Source organism: Hippopotamus amphibius, chromosome 4 (genome assembly GCF_030028045.1).
Source record: "Hippopotamus amphibius kiboko isolate mHipAmp2 chromosome 4, mHipAmp2.hap2, whole genome shotgun sequence".
NCBI classification, from domain to species: Eukaryota; Metazoa; Chordata; class Mammalia; order Artiodactyla; family Hippopotamidae; genus Hippopotamus; species Hippopotamus amphibius.
Genome location: NC_080189.1, coordinates 159815221 through 159837636, shown reverse-complemented (window position 1 = coordinate 159837636; position 22416 = coordinate 159815221). Strand labels below are relative to the sequence as shown.

Sequence of the window (22416 nt, the reverse complement as noted above, 5' to 3'; positions counted from 1 at the left end):
GCAGGGTTGATTAGGATTACATGTAGAGAGTTTTAAATGCCAGGATGACGGATTTAGACTTTATTAGTAAAGGGAGGCGGTATTAAAGATTTTTAAGTACTACTTTAGGGAGTTGAGCAGTAAATGAGCGGGGTGCCTGGTAGGACAGACTGGCAGCTAGAGACCACGTAGTAGATGACCATCAAGCCCCAAACCACCCACTGTGATATTAGAGGGATGATAGTGAGTCATCTGCTATTATAGTTGTGCTTTCTGATGAGGTCTATGCTGTAAATATGCAAGCTGGCCTTTTGAGGAAAAACTCACTCTCCTATAAAAGGGACATATTTATTATGACGACACAGAAACCACCATATACAAAGTACAATCCTCTAACACCCTGAAATACACACATGCACACACCGTACATAAATTTATATTATCAATATAAAAATACATCATTAACATCTCTAAGGACGGCAAATACAAAACCAATAAATATCGCAATTCTAAAATATCTACTTACATTAAGTGCTGGTGAATAAGATGACAGTAAAAGGAAGAGGCCAAAGCAGACCAAAAAACCAACTACATAGCTTCAGTTTACAGACTGGAGTTGGTTTGGGGGAGGTATGCCAATGTTCTCCATATGTTTCTCAATTTCCCCAAGCACTTACAAGTGCCTGACGTCATCAACTCTCAAAAACAGAGCAAAGTTAGAATTTGACATTATGGCACTATTTTTTGCACGCCCTCCCTTTCTCTCTCCCTTCCCATCTTTCACACTCTTTAACCGCATTTTTAAGATAAAGGAATGTCAATGATAAGCTTTACTTAAAATCAAAGCCTCTATAGCCTAACCTTCTATGTATCACCCAAGCAGAATGTTTTCCTTCTCTTACTCTCCTTTATGTCTTGTGTTAAATTCCACCCCACTTTATGAACAAGTAAAATTACATGGATAGTCAACTAGCGCAAATGAGAGAAAAATCCAATGTTAATTCTAGCATGGGAAATAAGGCAGAAGTGTCAAAAAATGGTTAATGAGCCAGTTATTAAATTAAATAGCGCTGTGTCCTAGCAGACACTTAGGACCAAAACCTTGACCACAACATTCCTTGTGTCCAAACACCAACAAACTACTGCCACATGGAAGTTCTTTTCATAAAGTTTAGGAAACCCCATGTGCTTCTCAAAATAACAGAAGCCAGGGGCTGGCTTATAACACAAAATAAGGAGAATACGTATAATCAGTTTTACCCGTGGGCTAGATTTTCAGGTTTTAACATAGAGACAGATAACTGGCAAGGAGCTCCATAAGGGTTGTAAAGTCAGGAAATTGTCTTTTTCTTGTGTGTGTATGTTTCTGTCATGTGGGTGAAATATCTATCTGTGCTGTGAGATAGGACAAGGCAGGTGCAAAACAGTGCCACCGTTCCACAGCACATTTCTTTAAGGTCAATTAGAGTTTCTAGTTTTTAATCAAATGGGAACTCCTACAATCGATCCCCTTCTCCTATCTTTCAAGCCATACTGACTTTTCCGCTTGAATCTGTAACAGATTAACTAGAACTCAGAAGTCCTTTCTGTCACCTTTAAGTTGGTCTTGAGGTCTAGAACCCAATGCAACCTTGCATGTGCCTTTCCCTGTACAAGCTAATCCCAGGAGGGACTTGATACACAGGGACCCCCTCCCAGGAGTCAGACTGATGGTGGGGGCTGGGAGGTGGGGAATGGAAGGCATTGGGGGATGGGACTATTGTGGGAGGTACAGAACTTTAAAAGCATTCCTCCAGCTGAGGATTCCTGGAACCTAGTATACAGTGGTGAGCTTGCAAGTCAAGCTGCATGGTCTGGTCCAGAATCTAATTGGTCTCTGGTTTCCTGGCATCATAAATACTTTCTGAGAGATCAAGTACAATTCAAAAGAACTTGTCCAACATGTCTCAACTGACTTTTCTATCACTGAATCAAATCAACTGTAAGATCCTGGAGCTCCAGAATCACTTGCAGAAACGAGAAAGCAGGACTTTGATCTTCAAGAATGATATACCCTCTGGTGTTACCAACATCCAAGGCTGAGATGGACAGTCTGCAAGCTGATTGAATAACTACACTGATCACTGGGTAGCGCAGATTCTTCTCTTGCCGCCGAATGTCCTCGGAGGCGCAGAGTGCCCGAAGCAGGGGAGAGGGTCAGTCCTGGAGGTGCACCCTCCGGCCTCTGGTCAGGAAGCAGTGAGGTGCGCATCATCAGAGCTGCACTGGGAGGGAAGCACGGTTCCAGTCCCCAGGACGTCCTGTCCACAAGCCGCTGCTACTTCTTGGGCTTTTCCAGAATGTTGAGGAATTTCCCCCGTGTCATCTCTCTGGCTGGAATCACAAGGCAAATGAAAGATCAATGAAGACCTAAAATCTGGAAAAGCGTTCACAGGAAGACTTAATTTAAGAATGCAGATTAATTTAAATTGTATACAAAGTTGCTACCATAACAGATTCAATCATTACTAACCTTCAAAAAGGGGGAAAAAAACCCCACTACTGACAACTAAATCTGTACAAACTGTTCTGAAGATGGTAATTACTATAAAGCACAGGCCAACTGAGGAAATCTTTATCATTTACCCTTAAAAAAAATCACCAGGGAATGCCCCCAAAACCTCTCTCTCCCTCTCAAGAATGTAACCTAATACTCATGTTCACTATCCCAGGGGGGTTTGGTCTTGGAGGCTAAAATCTAACGGAGATTAGAGTCTTTTCTGGATTGTTGGTCTCTGGACATTTATAATCTCAAATCAAAATTAGAAATCATTTACCCCATCTCTCAGCAGTGGTGGTCCCTGGATACTGTAATATAACAGGGTTTATATTCCCTCAGTGCAGTTCATCTGTGGATGGAGTAATAAAGTAGGGTTTATAGAGCTTTGGTCTTCTCTCTCTTGGCATTGTCAGTCCTTAGATATTTAATACAGCCAGGCAAGGTTTATGTGTCTTTCTCTGACTTTCAGCACCATCAATCTTAGAATGCTGTAGTTACAAGAGGGTTTATACGGCTACTTTCCTACATATGAGGCTCTGAAAACGAAAGTAAAACATTTCTCAATTACAAGACCTACTCCAGAAGCCCCCTGCATTAGCTCTGTCAAGCAAATCCTCAAGACTCGTATGTGGCATAACACCCCCTTCATCCTCATCCCCACAAGATCATCTTTTTATGTCTCTTAAATGGATATAACAGTGCTGAAAGTTTCCAATGGCTGGCTCTGGAGGCCAGAAGTCTTCTGGAACCATGCAGTGGACACACAGCAGGCTGTAGTGCTCTGTGGCCTCCCAAGGATGTGAGGTGGCTAGGGAGGCACCTGCAGGGATAAGAAAGACCTCCCCGCTAGGCGCCCTGCTTCCTTTCCCAAGTGCAGAGCAAATGGTGCTACATGAATGGGCTCTCACTCCCCACCCCTCACCATTTACATTTAATAGTTCTTGGTTTATTTGTACAACGAAGAAATAAAACAATACACTTTGTAACTACAGGAAAGCTTCTGGTAACTGCAGACTATACAGCCCCCATCTTTCACAAATTCCAAAGATCCAACAAAGGGAAAAGATATTCCATTAACTAGGAATGGAAGCCCCAGTGTTGGGCCTTGTCTCATGTGCCCACAGCTGTACCCTGGCCCAAATCAAACTGACCATTCTTTCCTTAGTGGGTTTATGCCAAACATACAAACTTCCTATAAGACTTGCAATTACTTGTCGATATACTTGTCTTCTTCCTTGGAAGAGTAAGAACTGAGGGCAGAGATTGTGTTTTATTACTCTTTAAATCACCAGCACTGGACCCAGTATCTGCTGAATAAATGCTGGCTGGATGAATGATAATATACAAAAGAACTAGAACCAAGTAGGAACACAGTAAAGTTAGTTTCCTTCCCTTTCACAGACAGACAATAAGATTCGTTGTTGCAGACCCTTGTTGCTCCAGTCTCTACACTGTGGGATTCTTTTAAAATTTACCTTGCTTATTTGGCAGGAAAGCCATTTCCCTTGATGGAAGTAGTGCCAGATTCATGGAGAGATCCAGGGACAAGGACTGACTACTCTAGAAGAAATCCAAACAAGTATGGTGTTGCCCAGGGGAGGCAGCATGGACCTCTTTCAGACAACACAGGACCAGAATTCAGTTTACGTTTCAACTCCAGTATTTATCAGCTGGGTGACACCTTGAGTTGGATAGGATCTCTGAGCCTCAGTTTCTTCTTCTGTAAAATGAGTAGCATATTAATGCCACCTGCCCTGCCCTCTTGGGTATTCAGCCATGATCAAGCTTGGTATAGTGGTATTATTCACACAGCACCTTTCGGCGGAGGGTAGGTAGTCTGCTGCTTCTCTTGCATGCGGTATGTCCTGAGTGAGTAAGTGAATGAATGGTGATACGGGAGGCTGGCAACCTCAAAAATCCCCTTCCTTGGAATCTCTTCCCTCAGCCTGATCCTATAGGAATCGACTTACATTTTTGACCAGAGTGGGTCTCATCATTTATTCCTCCTTGGATAGGTTTTCTGCCTACTCTCCAGTGTTTATTAATGAATTTATACACAGTATCAAACGATCCTGCAACATGACTAGAAGCAGGTGCTCTGGAAATGGGACTTGGGTAATACAAAAGTCAGCGGGATAGAATAGAGTCCTGTTCCAAAAATCCTGGGCCAGAAGCACTGTACTGATCTTACTCATTATTTCTGCCTACTGCCCTTCATGTCCCCCAATTCTTTGCTCTTTTTTTCCCCAAATGGGAGAATGACCAATATTCCAAGACTTAAAATTTTACAAGACCCTGTCTATTTGAGGGGCCACAAGGATTTAAAAGCAAAGATAAATGGATATTCCAGTCTCTCAGCGGCAAGCTCTCCTTGAATTTAACCAATCCTTTTTAACAACCCCCTTTCCACTCAATCATTCCTCCCCCTTCAACCTAATCTAAGTACACAGAGCTGCAGCAAACCACCGTAAAAGTAGAAGTAATTCAAAAGACATCATCTTCTACGTGGGAGGGGAGAAAGTTTTCCTACTCGCTGGTCCTGTATAGGAGATATACGAATTGGTGACATAGCTGCTCCCTAAAAGAGGGCCGTGCCCTATAAATCACATCCTAAGCACCAACCCCTTCTTGTGCACAGAGAAATTGCTGTGGGTCAGGGGCTGCTCCAGAGCACATGCCCTCCTGTTCACTTGTCATCAGAGATGTTAACATCTCTGATTAATTCATATACCCCTTATTTTATTCCTTGGCTCTTTATCCTTGGCTCTCCCGTTCTACTGCAGTGAAGATTCTTACCGACCTGCTACAGTAATCACCGCCTGCTAACTGCACCCCCCCAAACCTAGTGAAATTGTTTAGCGATGCCAACCGCGCTTTTAATTTGCAAGACATCAGACACAGAGGTAATTTATACCAACATCTGTTCATTTTTGACTTCTGAAACAAACTCGCACATGCTGCTACAAAATCCCATTAGGAGTAGGGAGACAGCCTTCTGCTACTATTCTGTATCCCTCCTCCACACACACACACACACACACACACACACACACACACACACACACACACCCCTTCCAGTAGGGTTTATATGTAAATGTATTTTACTAAAAAACTCCCACCAAGGATTTCAAATCTCTTTGGGAAAAAACCTTTAGAGAAGTCTATGGCTTGCTGACAGAAGAGAGGAAGGTATTTCTATGTCCTCCTGCCTAGTTCCATCCCTTCTTCTTCCCAACAACTACCGCTTGGTATAATTCTTGCACTAATGGCCAGGGTAAGAGTACATGCTCTTCAGCTTGGCACTTCCAGTTCCTGCCTTCTCTCCCAGTTCTTTTTTCCCACAATGTGTTACAAGACCATCCTAGGGACAATAAAACAGCTAGAGAGAGTTTTATGTGGAGTCAACACCATTTCTTAACTATTTTCTAGTTCTGGATTAATCCTCTAGGATTACAAGATTCAACGGGAAGGCAACACTGCTACCACAGTCTAATCACTACGCTAACAGGGACCCACTGGTCATCAGCCACCACAGTGGATCCTGTGCAGAAGAGCTGCACGACCTCCATGTCGTCATGATTTACAGGCCCTCCTATGCTGGGCACAGACCATAAACTGAGAAAGCCACCATTAAGCCTGTCACCAAAGGGTGAACATGTGAACTGCTGCAGAGTGTGAGACAGGGGACAACGTGCACACATTCAAAGGCAGCAAATGGATAAACTATAATCAACCTCCAGGTTGGTGCATTTTCTATTACCCCATCATAGTTTCTCTAGGGCTGTCAGGTTCATGGCAGCTGTAAACACCTGGGCATACTTTAGAGAGGTCAGGGCTGAAGGGAGGACCCCATCCTGCTTGCTTTGAAGGTGGTATGTGCTTTAATGTAATCTCTTCTTAAGATTCTCCAATTCTTCCATCCTACATTTAGCCTTGCCTCTGGCTCCCTTTCCACAATGACTATGCCCAAACTGCCTTCTCTGCAGTAAATTTTCTGGTGGCCAGTTGAAAAAGATTCAGTGGTACAGATTGATTTCTCACCGGTGAGAGGATGAGGGATTACCAGAGGCACCCTGGTTAACGAGATTGGGTGCAGAATCTCTCACGAGACCAGCCCTCTATGCCAGGGCTTTGCACCTTTCGCCCATGACATATGGGTTTCATTAGAGAAAGATTTTCCAGATTATAACTTTGAGGCAATTGCCTGATAAAATTCTGCTTGGCTTTAATATAGGGAACAATGTAAAGATTAAGTAACTTTTAATGAAATGGAAGAAACTCACAGCATTTGGTTTTCAGTTCCAATGCAAACTACTTTAAATATTCCTGTGCCTCAATGTGATTAAAAACATTAGTGAGGTGAAAAGCAACAACAGGCTGTTTAGGAGACTAATATGAGTGGCCAGGAAACAAAGGAGACAGCATAACGCTGTGAAAAGAGCAGGGCTTTTATTTTTTGTGTGTATTTTGGCTGCGCTGTGCAGCTTGCGGGACCCTAGTTCCCCAACCAGGGATTGAACCCGGGCTCCCAGAAATGGAAGTCCTAACCATTAGACCTCCAGGGAATTCCCAAGAGCACGGCTTTTAGCACTAGACAGGCTTGGGTTTAAAACCCAGCTCCTACACTGAGCCTGAACCGCTGCAGGCAAGTCACCCAGGTCATCTCTCTGCATTTCAGTCTCTTCCATTGCTCAAGGTGCGATTAATACAAAAGTCACACAGGCATTCTGTAAATGCTAGCTACTGTATAACTCTTTCTTTCATGTCAAACAAGTTTATTTAAGCAATAAGATACTTGATGGGAAAATTATCTAGAATTCATTTCTTTTTGAGTAATTTATCCCTGCTTAAAGATGGAATGCCTTACATGTAACAGCTATGTACAAAAAAGTTATAAAACTGTCCTGGGTTTTACAGTGATAAAGTGAAAAACATTAAAATTCTCCAACTGAACAAGGTATACGAGGATTTCTGTTTCTTTGATTTCTGTTAAACAGCTAGAGCAAAATAACTTCCTGGAATAGGAAAGACAAGAGCTGAATGAGTACACCACTAATGGAGAAAGGGGGGACTGTCACAGAAGCAGAATTCTGTCCCAGTTGTTGTCAAGCAAAACCTAGCATTAGTCGTTTAGCTTTAAAAAAAAAAAAAGTCAATAATGCTTGGGTACATCACTAGTTACTTTAAGTACAATAAAGGCATGAGGAAGGGATACCTGAAAGGATAGAGAAAGCCATACTGTAGTAATCAGGATGTGGGAGAACCAAACTGCAGTCTTCTAACTGCGAATGTCTTCTTGGTGTGTGGGAACTGAGTTCTGGAGTAAAGAGCAAGTTCCCTTCGGAGCAGACGCCTCCTGTCTGCTGCTGGAACACACTGGCTGCACCTTGGCTACTGCAGCATAGATTTCTCTGTTCTTCCATGTACCCCTTCCTCACGCCTTTACTGTACTTGAAGTAACTGGTGATGTACATGAGCACATCCTCTCTCTCTCTTTTTAAACGAAATGACCAATGTTACGTTTTGATCGAATGACAAATGGGGCAGAATTCTGGTTCTGTGACAGTCTCCCCTTCCTCCATTAGTGGCGTGCTCTTTCAGCCCTTGTCTTTCATATTCCCGTAAGTTATTCTGCTCTCACAGTGTGTCTGTTTCATGAATTAAATGGGTGCCCATTAAACTGGAATCTGATCTAGCTCATTGACAAACCCTGTCATTCGCAGTGAGCCTTCATTAGTTTATGAAGTGGCGTATGCTTAACCTTAATCTGTGCGCCACAGAACTGTGCTGCCCAGCCACCTTCAAGTGAATATGGTGCTTGTTCTCAGTCTTGACTCCTTCCTTGGGTTTTCTGTCAGCCATGGGAAACAATGGGGTCTCCTCAGCTGCCACTTCACCAAAGAGGTACCAGGTCAGTACTAAATGAATGTGTAAGCAGCACCAGGAGTGGCAAAAAGAGGATGAACTATTTATTTTTTAAAAGATCTCAAATGCAAAACAAAGGGAAACATGCCTGACTTGCATGTGTGTAACATGTACTCTCTGGAGGTTCAAACCTGGGTAGTAGTTAGAGGCAGCGACCTTCCTTAACTATACCAGCAGCTTCTTCTAGCAAAAAGGAGCACATAAAGCCCTAGTTAGTTTGGTTAAAATCAAACCAAAAGCTAAAAGTTATCTATTTAACTAGATTTATAGAAGATGTTTTATAGAAATGATGCCATTTGTTATGATTACAGATATGGCTTTTCTTTAACAATTATTTTTTGATTGAATGCATTCTAATAACAGTGAGGGACCTCCTAGTCAGCAGTGTGCTATGCAGCAGAGAGGCATGAAGGGGGTGGATGAATAGGTAAGTCAGTCACACAGAGAGCCTACTTACTATGTACTACTAGGTATTAGGGAAAACTCAAATAAACAAGAAGTGGCCTTTGAGATGGAGCTAGCAAGCTGTTACAGGTATCTTGGTGCATTAGAGGAGAACAAAGGAAACCTATGAGATTTATAGTGCTGATTTCTCTCTCACAGAAATGGGGCAGTTTTCCTGTCACTCTGGCATAGGGTTTGGTGTACAGCAGAGCAGTTCCAGGCAGGCTGCCAGACCGAGATTCTTTATCAGGCTCCAGTTCAGACCTCCACATAAAACCTACCACTAAGTGATTTATAATTCAAGTCAAGGACTAAGCTCTTTATCATGCCTCTGATATGAGAGCAGCTGGGGCTGGGGCCACTATCAAGAGCAGAAGGTGCTATGAACTGAGCATGGGGTCCCCGGATGAGAAGGGCTCTCTTGGGACCTCATAAGAACACTTGGTGGCCCTCAGAAAATGGTGTAACTGTAATATGGTCTACTGACCATTCTCAATCAACTCGTGTGGGAGAGTCCACCCAAGTTAAGAGTTTATGGTAGAAATCTCACTTTTCTCTAAAATACATAAAAGCAGCATTTGAAGGCAAACAGAACAGCCTTAGACTTTTGCCCCAAATTCTTTGAGAATGAAACGAAGATAGGAACAGTCTAGATGCTACATTTGTGACCAAACTATCATTGACTATGAAAATCTTCATCCTAAGAATTCTCAGAAAATCCTTTTTGGGGCACACTTTCCCCTTCTATTGAGTGTCCTGTCTCTCTGACAAGACTTTTTCTTCCAAAAGAGAGGGATGGCTAAGAACAGTGTTCTCTCCAGTGAACTCAGAAAAAGATAATTTTATATCAAAAATTTTTTCTTCAATTCACAGCAAGGGCCATTTCCAGAGACTGTTTTAACAAAGCAGTAATATAAAAAAGAAAAGCCAGGACTCAATGTACAGGGAAACGCGTTTGGACAGTTCCAATATGGAAAGTAATTTTAATGGCTTTTCACAACACGGGGGGATAAAGGACAGAAATATCCAGTGAACAGATTTATTCTCAGAATATAAAACATCCAGCAGGAACATAAAATATGGGAAATGTCAGCCATGATGCCTGAAGATTGAAAGCAGAAGTAGAAGAATCTTAATTGTCAGGTATTTGAAAAATGTTGTATTCAGGTGAAAGCCTGTGTTTCTCCATCAACTCTCCTTGCCCTGCCCTCTTTCCAGAGCAAAACAAGACTAGATTTCAAATACTCAATCCTTTTTTTATCAGCCTTCTCCCTACTAAAAAACAAACCAAAGCAACAACAACAAACCCCAAATAAAGATCTGTGTTCAAGAAATGAGACCTAACAATTTATTTGTATTTTGTTTCTTCTTCAGAGGCCCTCACAGGTCTATTTCACTTGGTTCCATTTCCAAGGGTAAACTCAACTGAATGGAAGGCAATGAGATCAAAGCAATGGATTAATACACTCGGGGGAAACTTTTATTAAATACTCATAAATTTCTGCAGAACATTCACACTTCAGGGCCTATATGTAGTAATACTTCGTCGTGAAACACGTATTGTGACCAAAGGCTAGCAGCTTCACACAGTCTTAATTTCCTCATTCATAAAGTGAGTACAGCACTAATAATCTATCATGTAAGGTTAAGAAAGAAAAACAACTAGTCAAAGAGACTTCATCAGGACACAAAATATTGTGCCCCAAGTTAAAGTAATTTATTCACAGGCAATATCCTACTCCTAGGAAAATCAGACCAAGATCACAGTATAGATAAATTCCAAAGGACTTGGATATTAAGACAAGCTTCCTGCTGGGAACATCCCCACCTCAAGATGCTGGCAGTAGCTAACATCTGCAGAGGATGCAGGCCCCAGTCTTCTTGACCCCCAGGGCAGGGAAAGAGTTACATCTTCACACTGCGAAGCCAATAAAAACCTCTCTTGATTATAATTTAGATAAGAACCACTGGATTGAATAATAACGTCTGAAACTCCCCTGGCTGTTTCACCTTGAGACGTCCATCACTGGGTTAAACATGATGCTAATTGCATTGGGATTGATTAATTTCTCTCACTCCTGTCTATTCGAATAACGCTTAACAAAATAATCATAGCACCCAGAGCCAAATCGTTTCTGTCAAAGGAATGAAGCCATCAGAACAGGCAGAGATGAAAGAAATGAAGATGACCCGTAATTACTGCTACGGTGATATCATTACCATATTATACGAAATGAGCGTGGGGGGGAGGGGGAGGGGAGGGAGGAGGGACTGAGATTATTTATTTTTTTTAATGGAACACTACAATCTAAGAATACAGATTTGACATCAAGTGGAACACACAGAAATATAGAACTTTGAAAAAATACAATTCTTGCTCATGAAATTGCAAAATCCAACAAACACTGAGGCCCAAGATACATCAAGTGTCTTGGGCTGTGAGCAGGTATTATTCACACCACTATTTTTTCACTGCAATAACACTTTGTGTATGACTTACACGGAGATTTAAGATGCTGTCTCCATACCACAAGCACTCCTATAGTTACTGGAGAATTTTTCTTTAAGCCAGGGAATAATCTCATTTTATTTTAATTTTGTTAGAGGTGGCCTTGTTTGTAAAACTAGAATCTGAGTTTTAACTGCAGGTAGTTCCAGTTTAAGACACCAAAGAAAATTTCTGTGAATCTTCACGCATCGTTCATTGGACAGTAGTATGGACTTCACTCACCAGCAAGGAAGAATATATTTCCCTACTTTCTTATTGTTTGATATGACCTTTCTAATATATATGATTTAGAAAAACCTACGATCGCATAGGATTTGAACTTTAGGTCTAAATCTATCACTTATTAGATGGTGATCTCAGGTAAATTATATAGCCTCTCTGTGCCTCAGTTCCTTCATCTGTAAAATGGGGGATTAGTATCTACCTGAGTGGGTTGTTATGAGACTTAAGATACTACATTTAAGTACCCAGTAAGTGCTGGTACAAGAAAAAAATTTCCCCCTAAGATTAATTTTATGGCTATTTACAAAACCTTGAATGTTTTGGGGTTTTTTTTTGGGCCGTGCTGAGAGGCATGCAGGACCTTAGTTCCCTGACCAGGGATTGAACCTGTGTCCCCTGCAGTGGAAGCATGGAGTCTTAACCACTGGACCGCCAGGGAAGTCCCTTGAACATTTTGGTTATTTCATTTAATGAAGTTTATTTCAAACAGACACTGTAAAGTACCTTGAATATAGATTTTAAAAAATATTTGTGAAATATATAAATAAATAGGATATTTAGAAGGTGCATCATTTTAATAGGCTAGAAATATCTGGGGGATATTTTTGCTATGGTATTTTAAACAGAGAACCATCATTAAATCAAAAACAATAAAAACAGACACTGAAATTGTTTTACTCAGGTTGGACAAGAAGACATGTTTTTCTATTTTGTTAAATAACAAATATTCCCAAAGAAAACAAACATATGTATTCTAAATTTGTAATCATTCAGTAGTAAATGTGAACAGTACCTTAAAAGAAAAAAACAAAACACTGTATTTCTGCCAGGTTAAAACAAGAGTCCAAACCATTTACTGTGTTAACTCGGTACTCTCTGCTTTCTTTCCGGTTAACAGAGGCAATGTCTAAGGATTGTCTAAGGATTTCTCTTATCTGGCTTTGGAATTAAATGATTCAAATCCCAGACCCCCTTGAGCAAATTATTTTTATGTGTATCAGTTTTCTCATTCATAACATGGGAATTATAAAATAGACTTTGCAGAGTCTTGTGAGATAAAATGAGGTATGAAAATCCTTTACATTGCCTGGCATATAGTAGGAAAGTCTATCAATGGCAGCATTAACCATTTCTTTAATCTGTCAAATCTCAGCTCGAATGTCACCTTTTCGAAGAAGGCTTCCGTGGCCACCCTATCCAAAGTGAGTCCTCTCGGTTATGCTCTTCCATATCAACCCTATTATTTTCTTTACAGCACTTACCACAATCTGAAATTAACTTTGTTTACTTATCTTCATGTTCCATGAAGTTCTACAAAGCCTCCTGCTCTATCTCCAGCAACTAGAACAATACCAGGCACATGGTAGATGGTCAACCATATATCTATTGAAACAATTTATTCATATATGAGGAAAGAGGAACTCTGCTTCCTTTTCAATCCTTAATTCAACATTGTGCATAAGAAATTTCTGTCCTAGTAAAATCACCTATGTTTTTTAGCCAGCAGTTTTACTTCTAGGTAGCTACCCAAAGACACACCCGCAAAAATATTAAATAGGGTATTCATATTCCTATTCATTTCAGCACTATCTGTAATAACTGAAGACTGGAAACAACCCAAATGTCCATTTTTAGGGAGGGGATTCCGTATTATAGAGTACTGTGCAGCTGTGAGAAGGAATGAAGAAGAGACCTATATATCGCTATGGAGTGATCTCCAGACATACTGCTGAGTGGAAAAAAAGCAAAGTGCAGAACACTATGTATAGTATATTACCTTATGTGAAAAACTAGGACATGGAGAAATACACAGGTATATTTACTTATATTTTCAAAAGAAATAATGGAAGGATAAAGCTTAATATTAGTTTTTACTAATAAAGATGGTTATCTAGAAGAGGAAAAAAGAAGGGGATAGGATAGAGGTGGAAGGTAGACACTTTGAGTACACTTTATCTTATACATTTTACTTTGGGACACCATATAAATATTTTATACATTAAAAAATTCATTAAATAGAAAAAAGCAAACTCTAAAAATGGAAATAAATGGAAAATAACTTGAATCTCTAAAATTTGTCATAACCACACAGTACAAAAGTATAAATAATTCTGAAAGACATATTCTGACCATATATCCCTACATGCATACAGGGATATAAATGAGGCAGAGAGAAATCTTAAATTGCATTCAGCAGTCTTGTTATATGTAGTTAGTTCTTTTGATGCTAGTTTCACTGGGGGTTAAAATATAAATAATTATGTTAGTTATTAGAAATCAAGATTTCCAGCATAAGAGAAAAATCAAATATATTATATATGAGAAAAGAATCTAAAAAAGAATGAATACATGTATATGTATAACTGAATCACTTTGTTGTACACCTGAAACTAACACAACATTGTAAATCAACTATACCCCAATAAAATTAAAATTTAAAAAAATCAAATACATTAAATTAAAACCCTTAAACATCTTTAATTTGAACTGGGCATATTGGTAGGAACACAATTTCTTTTCCTCTTAAAAAACAAAACAACTCATTTACCAACCCTGTCCATGGAAAAGGCCTAGAAGCAATGACAGTCTGGTAGCAATAAATATTCTTAGTACTTAGATTTCTACTAAAAGGAACCAGGGTTCCTTGGAGAAATGGATGAGATTCTAAGTCTGAAGAAGTAAATAAACAAGGGATATCCTGACATGCAGAAAGGAAGGAACTTACCAAAAATTACTAGGGTCAAGTCAAATGACACAGAAGTCAACATAAAGGGGCGTCCACTAACTAAAGATGGGACAAGTTTGAGTGTCAAAAGAATAATAATTATAGTAGTTAGAAATACATTAAATATATACACCCATAATATTTCTTAAAAGCCCTCAGTCAATTCAACTCCTTCCATGTTCTAAAAATTGGTAAATAAAAGGGGAAAAAAAAATCAAGTATTTTTTCCTGCCTTTCCTCTTTGGACTATATTTCAGGGAAACCAAATAGTTGCTGATTATTAGAATAATAATAATAATTATAATCATCATTATTATGAAAAGGATCAGACTGATGCCACCTAAACCCACTGATCTTCACTGAAACTGGAACAAATGAAGGTCCTGTGCTTCCTGATATGTAGCAATAGTATACTTATTTCTTGCCAAAAAGACTGACTCCAAACCCACTTTAACTCTACTAGATTACAGGAAATTTGGGGGAAAAGAGGAACATGTGGAATGCTACCATCAGCATAAAAATCATCCAAATTTAAAATGTGGGAGATCCTCCAGGACAAACAACCAGCAACAATTAAATTGCACGGGGTGGCGGGGGTGGGGAACCCTAGAAGAAGAGAGTGTGCTTATAGAGAAGATTAAGAGACTGAAGACTGATGTCAACCATGTGATGTGTGGACTTTGTCCAGATCCCGAGGCATACAAACCAATTGTGAAAAACACAATTTTTAGCCAAACTGGACATGCACTGTAAGACATTACTAAGGAATTATTACTTTATTTTGTTTGGTGTAACAACTGTGTGTGTGTTTTTAAAAGCCTTCTTGCCTAGAGATACATACTAAAGTATTCATGAATGACATGGTACTAGGATTTGTTTTAAAATACTCCAGCCAACAACATAACCACAACCGCTATAAGGGGGTGGAGATAAAACAAGAATGGCAGAAAGCTGACAATTATTGAAGCTGGGGATGACTATGTGGAGTTCATTATAGCATTCTCCCTACTTTAGTTAGTGTATGCTTGAAAAATCTCCATGATAAAAAGAGAACTTCACCAAATGCTTCTCAGGAAATATAGCTTTTTCTCATTATTACTACATATCATAATACAATGAAGAGTAGGCCAGGAAACAGAAATGGGGATAATTAATTCTGCAGAGGGCTTGGAAATGGATGGACAGGAAACACTTTAGAAAGGCGGCGACTTTTCATGTCATGAATGTTTATTTCCATCGTTAAATTCTTTGGATGAGGAACAAATTACACATGACCAAACAATCAAAAGCAGATTACATATTTTTTAAAGTCTACCAAATCTAACTCAGGTTAAGCCTAATAATAAAAAGCTGCTGCCTTCCAACCTTTCTTAATTATTTAAGAAATCATACTGACAAATCTAAGAGCACACTTTTCAATTTATTCATGAAATAGCTAAGAGGGAAGCTCTCCGGATCAACATTTCGCTTCTACAAAATTCTTTGGGAGGTGGAGAGAATGAGTCCTTGGTTACTCATTTATTGAATCTTCTCAGAAAAAGCTTTAGGGTTGCTACAGCAGAAATTAACACAACATTGTAAATCAACTATACTTCAATAAAATTAAAAAAAAAAAAAGCTTTCAGGTTGGTAGCAAGACTAACTTTAATGTGGAGGCCAGTCCAATAGCTAACAAGTTACAAAAATAAATAGCTTAATCTAAACGTTCACTAGTCCAGCTAAATTTCAGCTAGTTTTTCCTCATACTATCAACAACTGTGAATATAAATCATGACCTCACTAATCCTACTTCACTTTGATCACTCTTTTACTTCATAGATAACGATTTATCCAATTTAAAACAAATTACTTATTCTGATCATTTGATTTTTAATTGTTTGCACTGTGGTTTCACATATTTATGGTTCATGTTCTCAACTTGACCAGGCAATAAATTCATCAATGGTAGAGACTTTTAAAGATATTTTCCTTAACAGACTTGGAAAAAATATCCAATATATAGTATCTATCCAGTTGCTACCCCTTTAAGGACCCAAGCAGCTCCTCTCGGGAAGAAAGCAAGAGTACCTGTTTTTTGTTTTCACTCCCTGGTGCTGCAGCACAAGCCCCTATAACGCCTTGACTGGAATTCTCATCTGGCCTCTCATCAATTTCTATTGATTAAAGAGTCTAAGGGCCCAGGTCTGTAACAATATGGTAGTGGTTATTTTCCTTGTGAGTAGGAATTACAGCTAGTTAACCTTCTGTTTTTTTTTCCAAATATCCAGTTTTGATGTTTCAAAATAAATAAAATGTAAATCTTATTTACAACATTTGTGAATTATTAACATAAAAGAATTAGAACACAAAAATATCCTTAGCCAGAAAATTATATTATACTTTGTATAGTAGTCTGCTTCACTGAAACTCCAGAGTTTAACCTATACATAGTTAACATAATAATAAGCATAATAATTTCATGTACCAAATGAAAAAACACTCTTTCATTAACAGTACGGGTCATAATTTAGGATCTTAAAGATAACTTACGTGTAATCAATATGGCAAAATATAATAGAAGGGGAAATCTGGTTAGTGACTATATAAACATTTACTATAATGCTTACCAATTAAATTTAAAATATCTTTTTCTTTAATTTTATTTGCATTCAAACCAATAAAGAAGTGAAAATAAAAAGAAGCATTTTATAGATGCTAGACCACTGGCCTCAAAATCAAAGGTCAGAGTTCTACACTAGTTTCATCAGCTAGTTAACAAGTCTTGCTACTCCTCTTATACTTGGCAGATAATGAGACCCCAAAAGGATCAACCAATCTTCCTTAGAAAAACCCTCCCCTCCTACTTTGGGCACTAACATTTGCTTATCAACGGCTTAATTGCGCTCTGTGTAGATACTTGTAGAGAGCTTTGCAATTATGGAGTGCTTTTCCCCCCTAAGACCTTAAAAAGAGTTAGGTGGGGAAATTAGGAACAGATCCCATTTCAATACAGTAGAGGTTTTCAGGTAGGTTAGTTAGCATTTATTACCTGTATCAGTGGTTCTTAAGGTGTGGTCCCTAGACCAACCACATTAACATCACTTCGCAAACACATTAGACATATACATTCTCAGGTCTCCATCTCAGATACTCCAGAGGCAGTTTTAATTCATTACTAAAAGAATTACTAATAAAATTTTAATTTTCTTAATTATGATCATAAAGCATATTTCTTACCATAAAGCTAAAAGTAGAAGAGAAAGACTATCTTCTTGAAGCAACAAAGAGAGAAACTAAAATTCAGCCAAGGATTAGAATTTTTACCAAAACTTCAGCTCTATCTCTAGTGCCATGCATTATGCTTAGTGTTAAGGTTATAATACAATGCTTAACCTTGAAAATCTGGGAGAAGGCAGACTGGAAAATAAATACCAAGTAATGTCATCTAAGCTATAAGAGGAGTATTCAACACATTATGAAGACAGACACGGGGATAATTAATTCTGCACAAGATTTGGGTTGGATGGACAGGAAAAGCTTTAGAAAAGGAGTGATATTTGAACTGGCCCTTCAGGAATATACTACCTGGCAAGCTAAGGACAGCTCCTTTTTATTTTATTTTTATTTTATTTTTTTTTGGCACACGGGCTTAGTTGCTCCGCGGCATGTGGGATCTTCCTGGAGCTGGGATAGAACCCGTGACCTCTGCATTGGCAGGCGGATTCTTAACCACTGCGCCACCTAGGAAGCCCCCAGCTCCTTTTTAAATGCTTTCCACTAGGCCACTGTGTAAAATGCAAGTGAACATTATGAAATAGATCTTAAAATAAGCTCTAAGTACCCTCTTAATTTCCAGCACATTTTGGCACTTCTTGTGGATACCAAAGGAGTATAAGAAATGGCTGTGCTTTAAGAAATTAAACTACAAATAACAAATTTGATCTATCTGAAACTTGGCAGAAACTAAGCCAATTATAACTATTCACCATATTTAGTTAAGTAAAAAGCCATGACAGTCAACAACCAAACCACAATTAAGTCAAATGACTTGCTCCTGTCTAGTTTCCTTTCAAAACTGATGTTTTCACAAGATTTTTTTTTAAATGGAGACATCTACCATGCTTTTATTTTAAAGGCTTTATTTAAATGCTTTTATTTCTTATTAAGAAGAAATAATTTACAAAGTCTAAAGTGGAGGATACTATCTTAATGAGTTAAAAATCCTGTGCTTGTGAGATCAACCGGAACTAATTCCATCTAAAAACCACATTTTAAATCAGCTTTTTCCTCTCTATTCACGTTGATTCTAATAAACTAGCATTCCTGTAACCAAACACACCTAACACTCATTTTTTTTGGAAGGTAGAGAGACTATAAAGGCTAGTTTTCATAATCTGCTAAAAAGTTTATTTATTAAGTCCCAGTAATGTAGCTCTGATTTGATTAAGGGGTACTATTTCTAATAAATCCAGAGTTGAGTCAAAGGCCAGAAGACAATGTGAATAAAACACTTAAATATTCCTACCGTTAATCACATTCTTCGAACTACTTTCTTAATGATTACCCAAGTTCAGCTTGAGTTACTGGGTACATTCACTTCATCTGTATAATCAATGATGTGTCTTTGAGGCTAAATGTCAATACATAGATGAATTTCTGTGTGCCAGAAGCATTATATTCTTTCAAAGTTTCACTCTATGCAAAAACAAAACAAGAATATATGACCGAGATTAAAAATAACAACAAAAGCAGAGAGGGTAAGACCTATTTTTGTCATTTAGCCATGATAGTCAGCCAACTGTAAATGAATTCACAATAAGCCGTCGTCTCCATTCTAGATCAAGATATGAAATATCAAACTCTGGAGTCCTTTGTAATGGAATCCAATACTGAGAGTGATGAAAGCAAAAAAGGCTTTTGTTTTTGCTTATCCAGTCAGTTTCTGAGTGACTCAAAAAGACAAAGGAGAGACCAATAAATGGTTAAGTTACCTCTAAGTTTAGCAAACTGTATTTAGATCATTGGGTGATATATATTGTACTTATACTAAGTTAAAACTATATCCAGGGTATTCCAATGCAACACCTATAATATACAAACACACCCCCACATCAAAAGGAAGTTTAAAATGATAACGACACAAAAACTTGCACATGAATGTTCATAGCAGCATTTTCCTAACAGCCAAAAAGTTGAAATACCCAAATGTCCATCAACTGATGAATAGTGTGGTATTTCCATATAATGGAATATTATCTGGCAATTAAAAGGAATGAAATCCAGAGACAAAAAGTAGGTTAGTGATTACTTAGGGCTGACTGGAGAGCAAGAAGTGGAGTCAGGGGAATGGGAGTGACTGCTAACGGGTATGGCGTTTCCCTTTGGGGTGATGGAAATATTCCAAAATTAGATTGTCATGGCGGATGCACATTTCTGTGAATATACTATAGACGCATGGTACACTTTAAATGGATGAATTTTATAGTATGTGTAAAATATCTCAATAATGCTGTTTTTATAAAAAATGGGTGATGTGTAGAGCTGTGCAAAAATTAAATGCAGAAGTATAAAAAGTTCCTTGGACTCAAGTGAAACCCTTGATAAAGACACTTGGCACAGGGAAGAGACAAGGTAACAGAACCCGGGCTTCTCCACTAAAGACAAAAGTAGCCAGTTCTTACCTCTATCCAGAGGCACAAAGAAAAACAGCCCTTTCCTCTTGACTTTATTCTTGCTAAAGAACTAACTGAAAATCTAACCAATCAACATTCCTGATAAAAAATCTGGGTGTTGGGACATTACCGCCAATATATTTCAAGAGAAAATATACTTTGTAAATTCAATTGTTTAAATTCAGATTAATATCAGAATTTGTATTTATGTACTTTTTGAAAGCAAAGATACTATATTTTGAATTAAAATAAGTATAGGATTTGGATTACTTAGATACTATGAATAATTATTTGAAAAATGTTCCTTTTGTTTAATGACTAAATATTCACCCCAGGAAGTCAGAATGCAATTAAACTTAACATAAGTAGATTAGATTAATGCAAATGTATTAAATGCAAAAACATTTAACAAAGCTATATATTTAAACATATAAAAATCCATGAAATGAAAGATTAAGATTTCTGTGAAAACTGAGTAATCCTCAGTACATGTAAATAATTGGTTAAATCCTAACTCAGATCACAAGCAATGTAGATACTTTTATTTACACAAAAGCATTTAATTGTAGACTTTCCATGTGCTCACTATTGTGCTAGTCTCTGAAGATGAGAATAATACTTTTTTAAAAAATTGGTTCATTCAATATATACTTATTACATATACTCATATATATGATCATGTGTATATAGATAATCATAATTTCATAAATGATTAGTAATGCTTACGTTTCTGCATTCACACTTTGAAGAGATTAAAAGATTCAGAAAATCAGTACACAAGTTATATGTATAGTATAATTTCTCACAAGGGGATAAAAGCCACTATAATTGTCACACTAGTTACTTAGTTGCCCTTCAGTCCTGTGTGGCTATTTGAGTAGGATCATTTTCTGATTCGAATACATTCTTTTTTTTTTTTAATTTATTTATTTAATTTGTTTATTGGCTGTGTTGGGTCTTCGCTGCTGCACATGGGCTTTCTCTAGTTGCGGCAAGTGGGGGCTACTCTTCATTGCAGTGCACAGGCTTCTTAGTGCGGTGGCTTCTCTTGTTGTGGAGCACAGGCTCTAGGAGTGTGGGCTTCAGTAGTTGCAGCACATGGGCTCAGTAGTTGTGGCTCACAGGCTCTAGAGCGCAGGCTCAATAGTTGTGGCGCACGGGCTTAGTTGCTCCGCAGCATGTGGGATCTTCCCAGAGCATGGCTTGAATCTGTATCCCCTGCATTGGCAGGCAGAATCTTAACCACTGCGCCACCTAGGAAGTTCCCTTACATTCTTAATATCTGTGAAGCAAAGTTCTCACTTGTTCTAATTCGTGACACCTCTCCTTGGTGCTGACTTGACATTACGCTTCTTACCTTTTACTCAAAACAAATTGTAACCTGCTCCACACATTTACATAAGACCTGCTTAATCCTAAATTCCACCTAATTGGCATCATTGTAATGTTAAGATGTTTATTACACATTGTTCAAAATTTAGAGCACACTCAGTGATGAGTCTGTGCTGCTGAATGGCTAAGAACCACAATGGCTAACATTTCTGAATGGTGATTATATGTTGGGTACTATTCAAAACACTTAACACATTATTATTTAAAATCATCACACTATCCTTTAAGTAGGTGTCATTTATCATTCCCATTTTACAAATGAGGTACAGAGGTTATATAATTTCCTCAAGTTTAAACAGCTAATAAGTTGTTGAGGGAGGATTAGACTCCAAGCGGCCTTAACTCCAGAGCTGTGCTCTTAACCACATTACTACAGTTTTTTCCCAATGGTCCCTGACCTAAGAGAGTTCACATAGAGATATATACATCATTAATAATATAAGTTGATATTGGCTATCGAGGGATGAACAGAAGCACAGAAAAAGGGCTAAGACAATGGACAAAGCTTTCCAGGGAGTAGAAACAGCATTCTGTTCAGTAAGTCCCCTCCATATGAATGAGTTCTGTTCCAAGAGCGTGTTCAGAAGTCCAATTTGTTTGTAAGTCCAACAAAGTTATTAGCCTAGGTACCCAACTAATACAATTGGCTATATAGTACTGTACTGTAATAGGTTTATAATATCTTTCACACAAATAATACATAAAAAGCAAACAAAAAATAAAACACTTCTAATCTTACATTACAGTACATTGAAAGGTACAGTAGTACAGTACAACAACTGGCATATGGGGCTGACATCAAGTGAAGAGGCAAGAGGAGTTACTGACTGGAGGAGGGAGGCGGGGTGGGAGATGGTAGAGCTGAAGGATCATCAGCAATAGGAGACGGAAGGCAAGCTGCAATTTCACTCGCGCCTGACCTTGATGGCACAGGTGTTGGTTCCTTGCCAGATTCAATTCTACCTACCCTCTTGAAAAAACGATCCAGTGATGTGTGGGTAGTAGCTCTTTTTCTCTTGTCATAGATGAC

At 38.5% G+C, this 22416-nt stretch overlaps 1 protein-coding gene across 2 annotated transcripts in view; it reads right to left on the bottom strand.

Moving 5' to 3' along the window:
* Positions 1-312: 312 nt before the first annotated feature.
* Positions 313-22416, bottom strand: part of LIN52 (lin-52 DREAM MuvB core complex component) — a 106158-nt gene continuing 84054 nt past the window's right edge. Inside the window, exons 6-7 of one of the 2 annotated variants that reach the window (XR_009053349.1) lie at positions 2796-2867; positions 313-2352 (exon numbers count right to left, since the gene is read on the bottom strand). Coding sequence is in view for 1 of the 2 variants with exons in the window: in XM_057733450.1 (XP_057589433.1) it covers positions 2297-2352 (56 nt within the window). In the remaining variant the exon portion in view is untranslated. The remainder of the gene's footprint in view (positions 2353-2795; positions 2868-22416) is intronic. The other variant, XM_057733450.1, reaches the window with a different exon arrangement.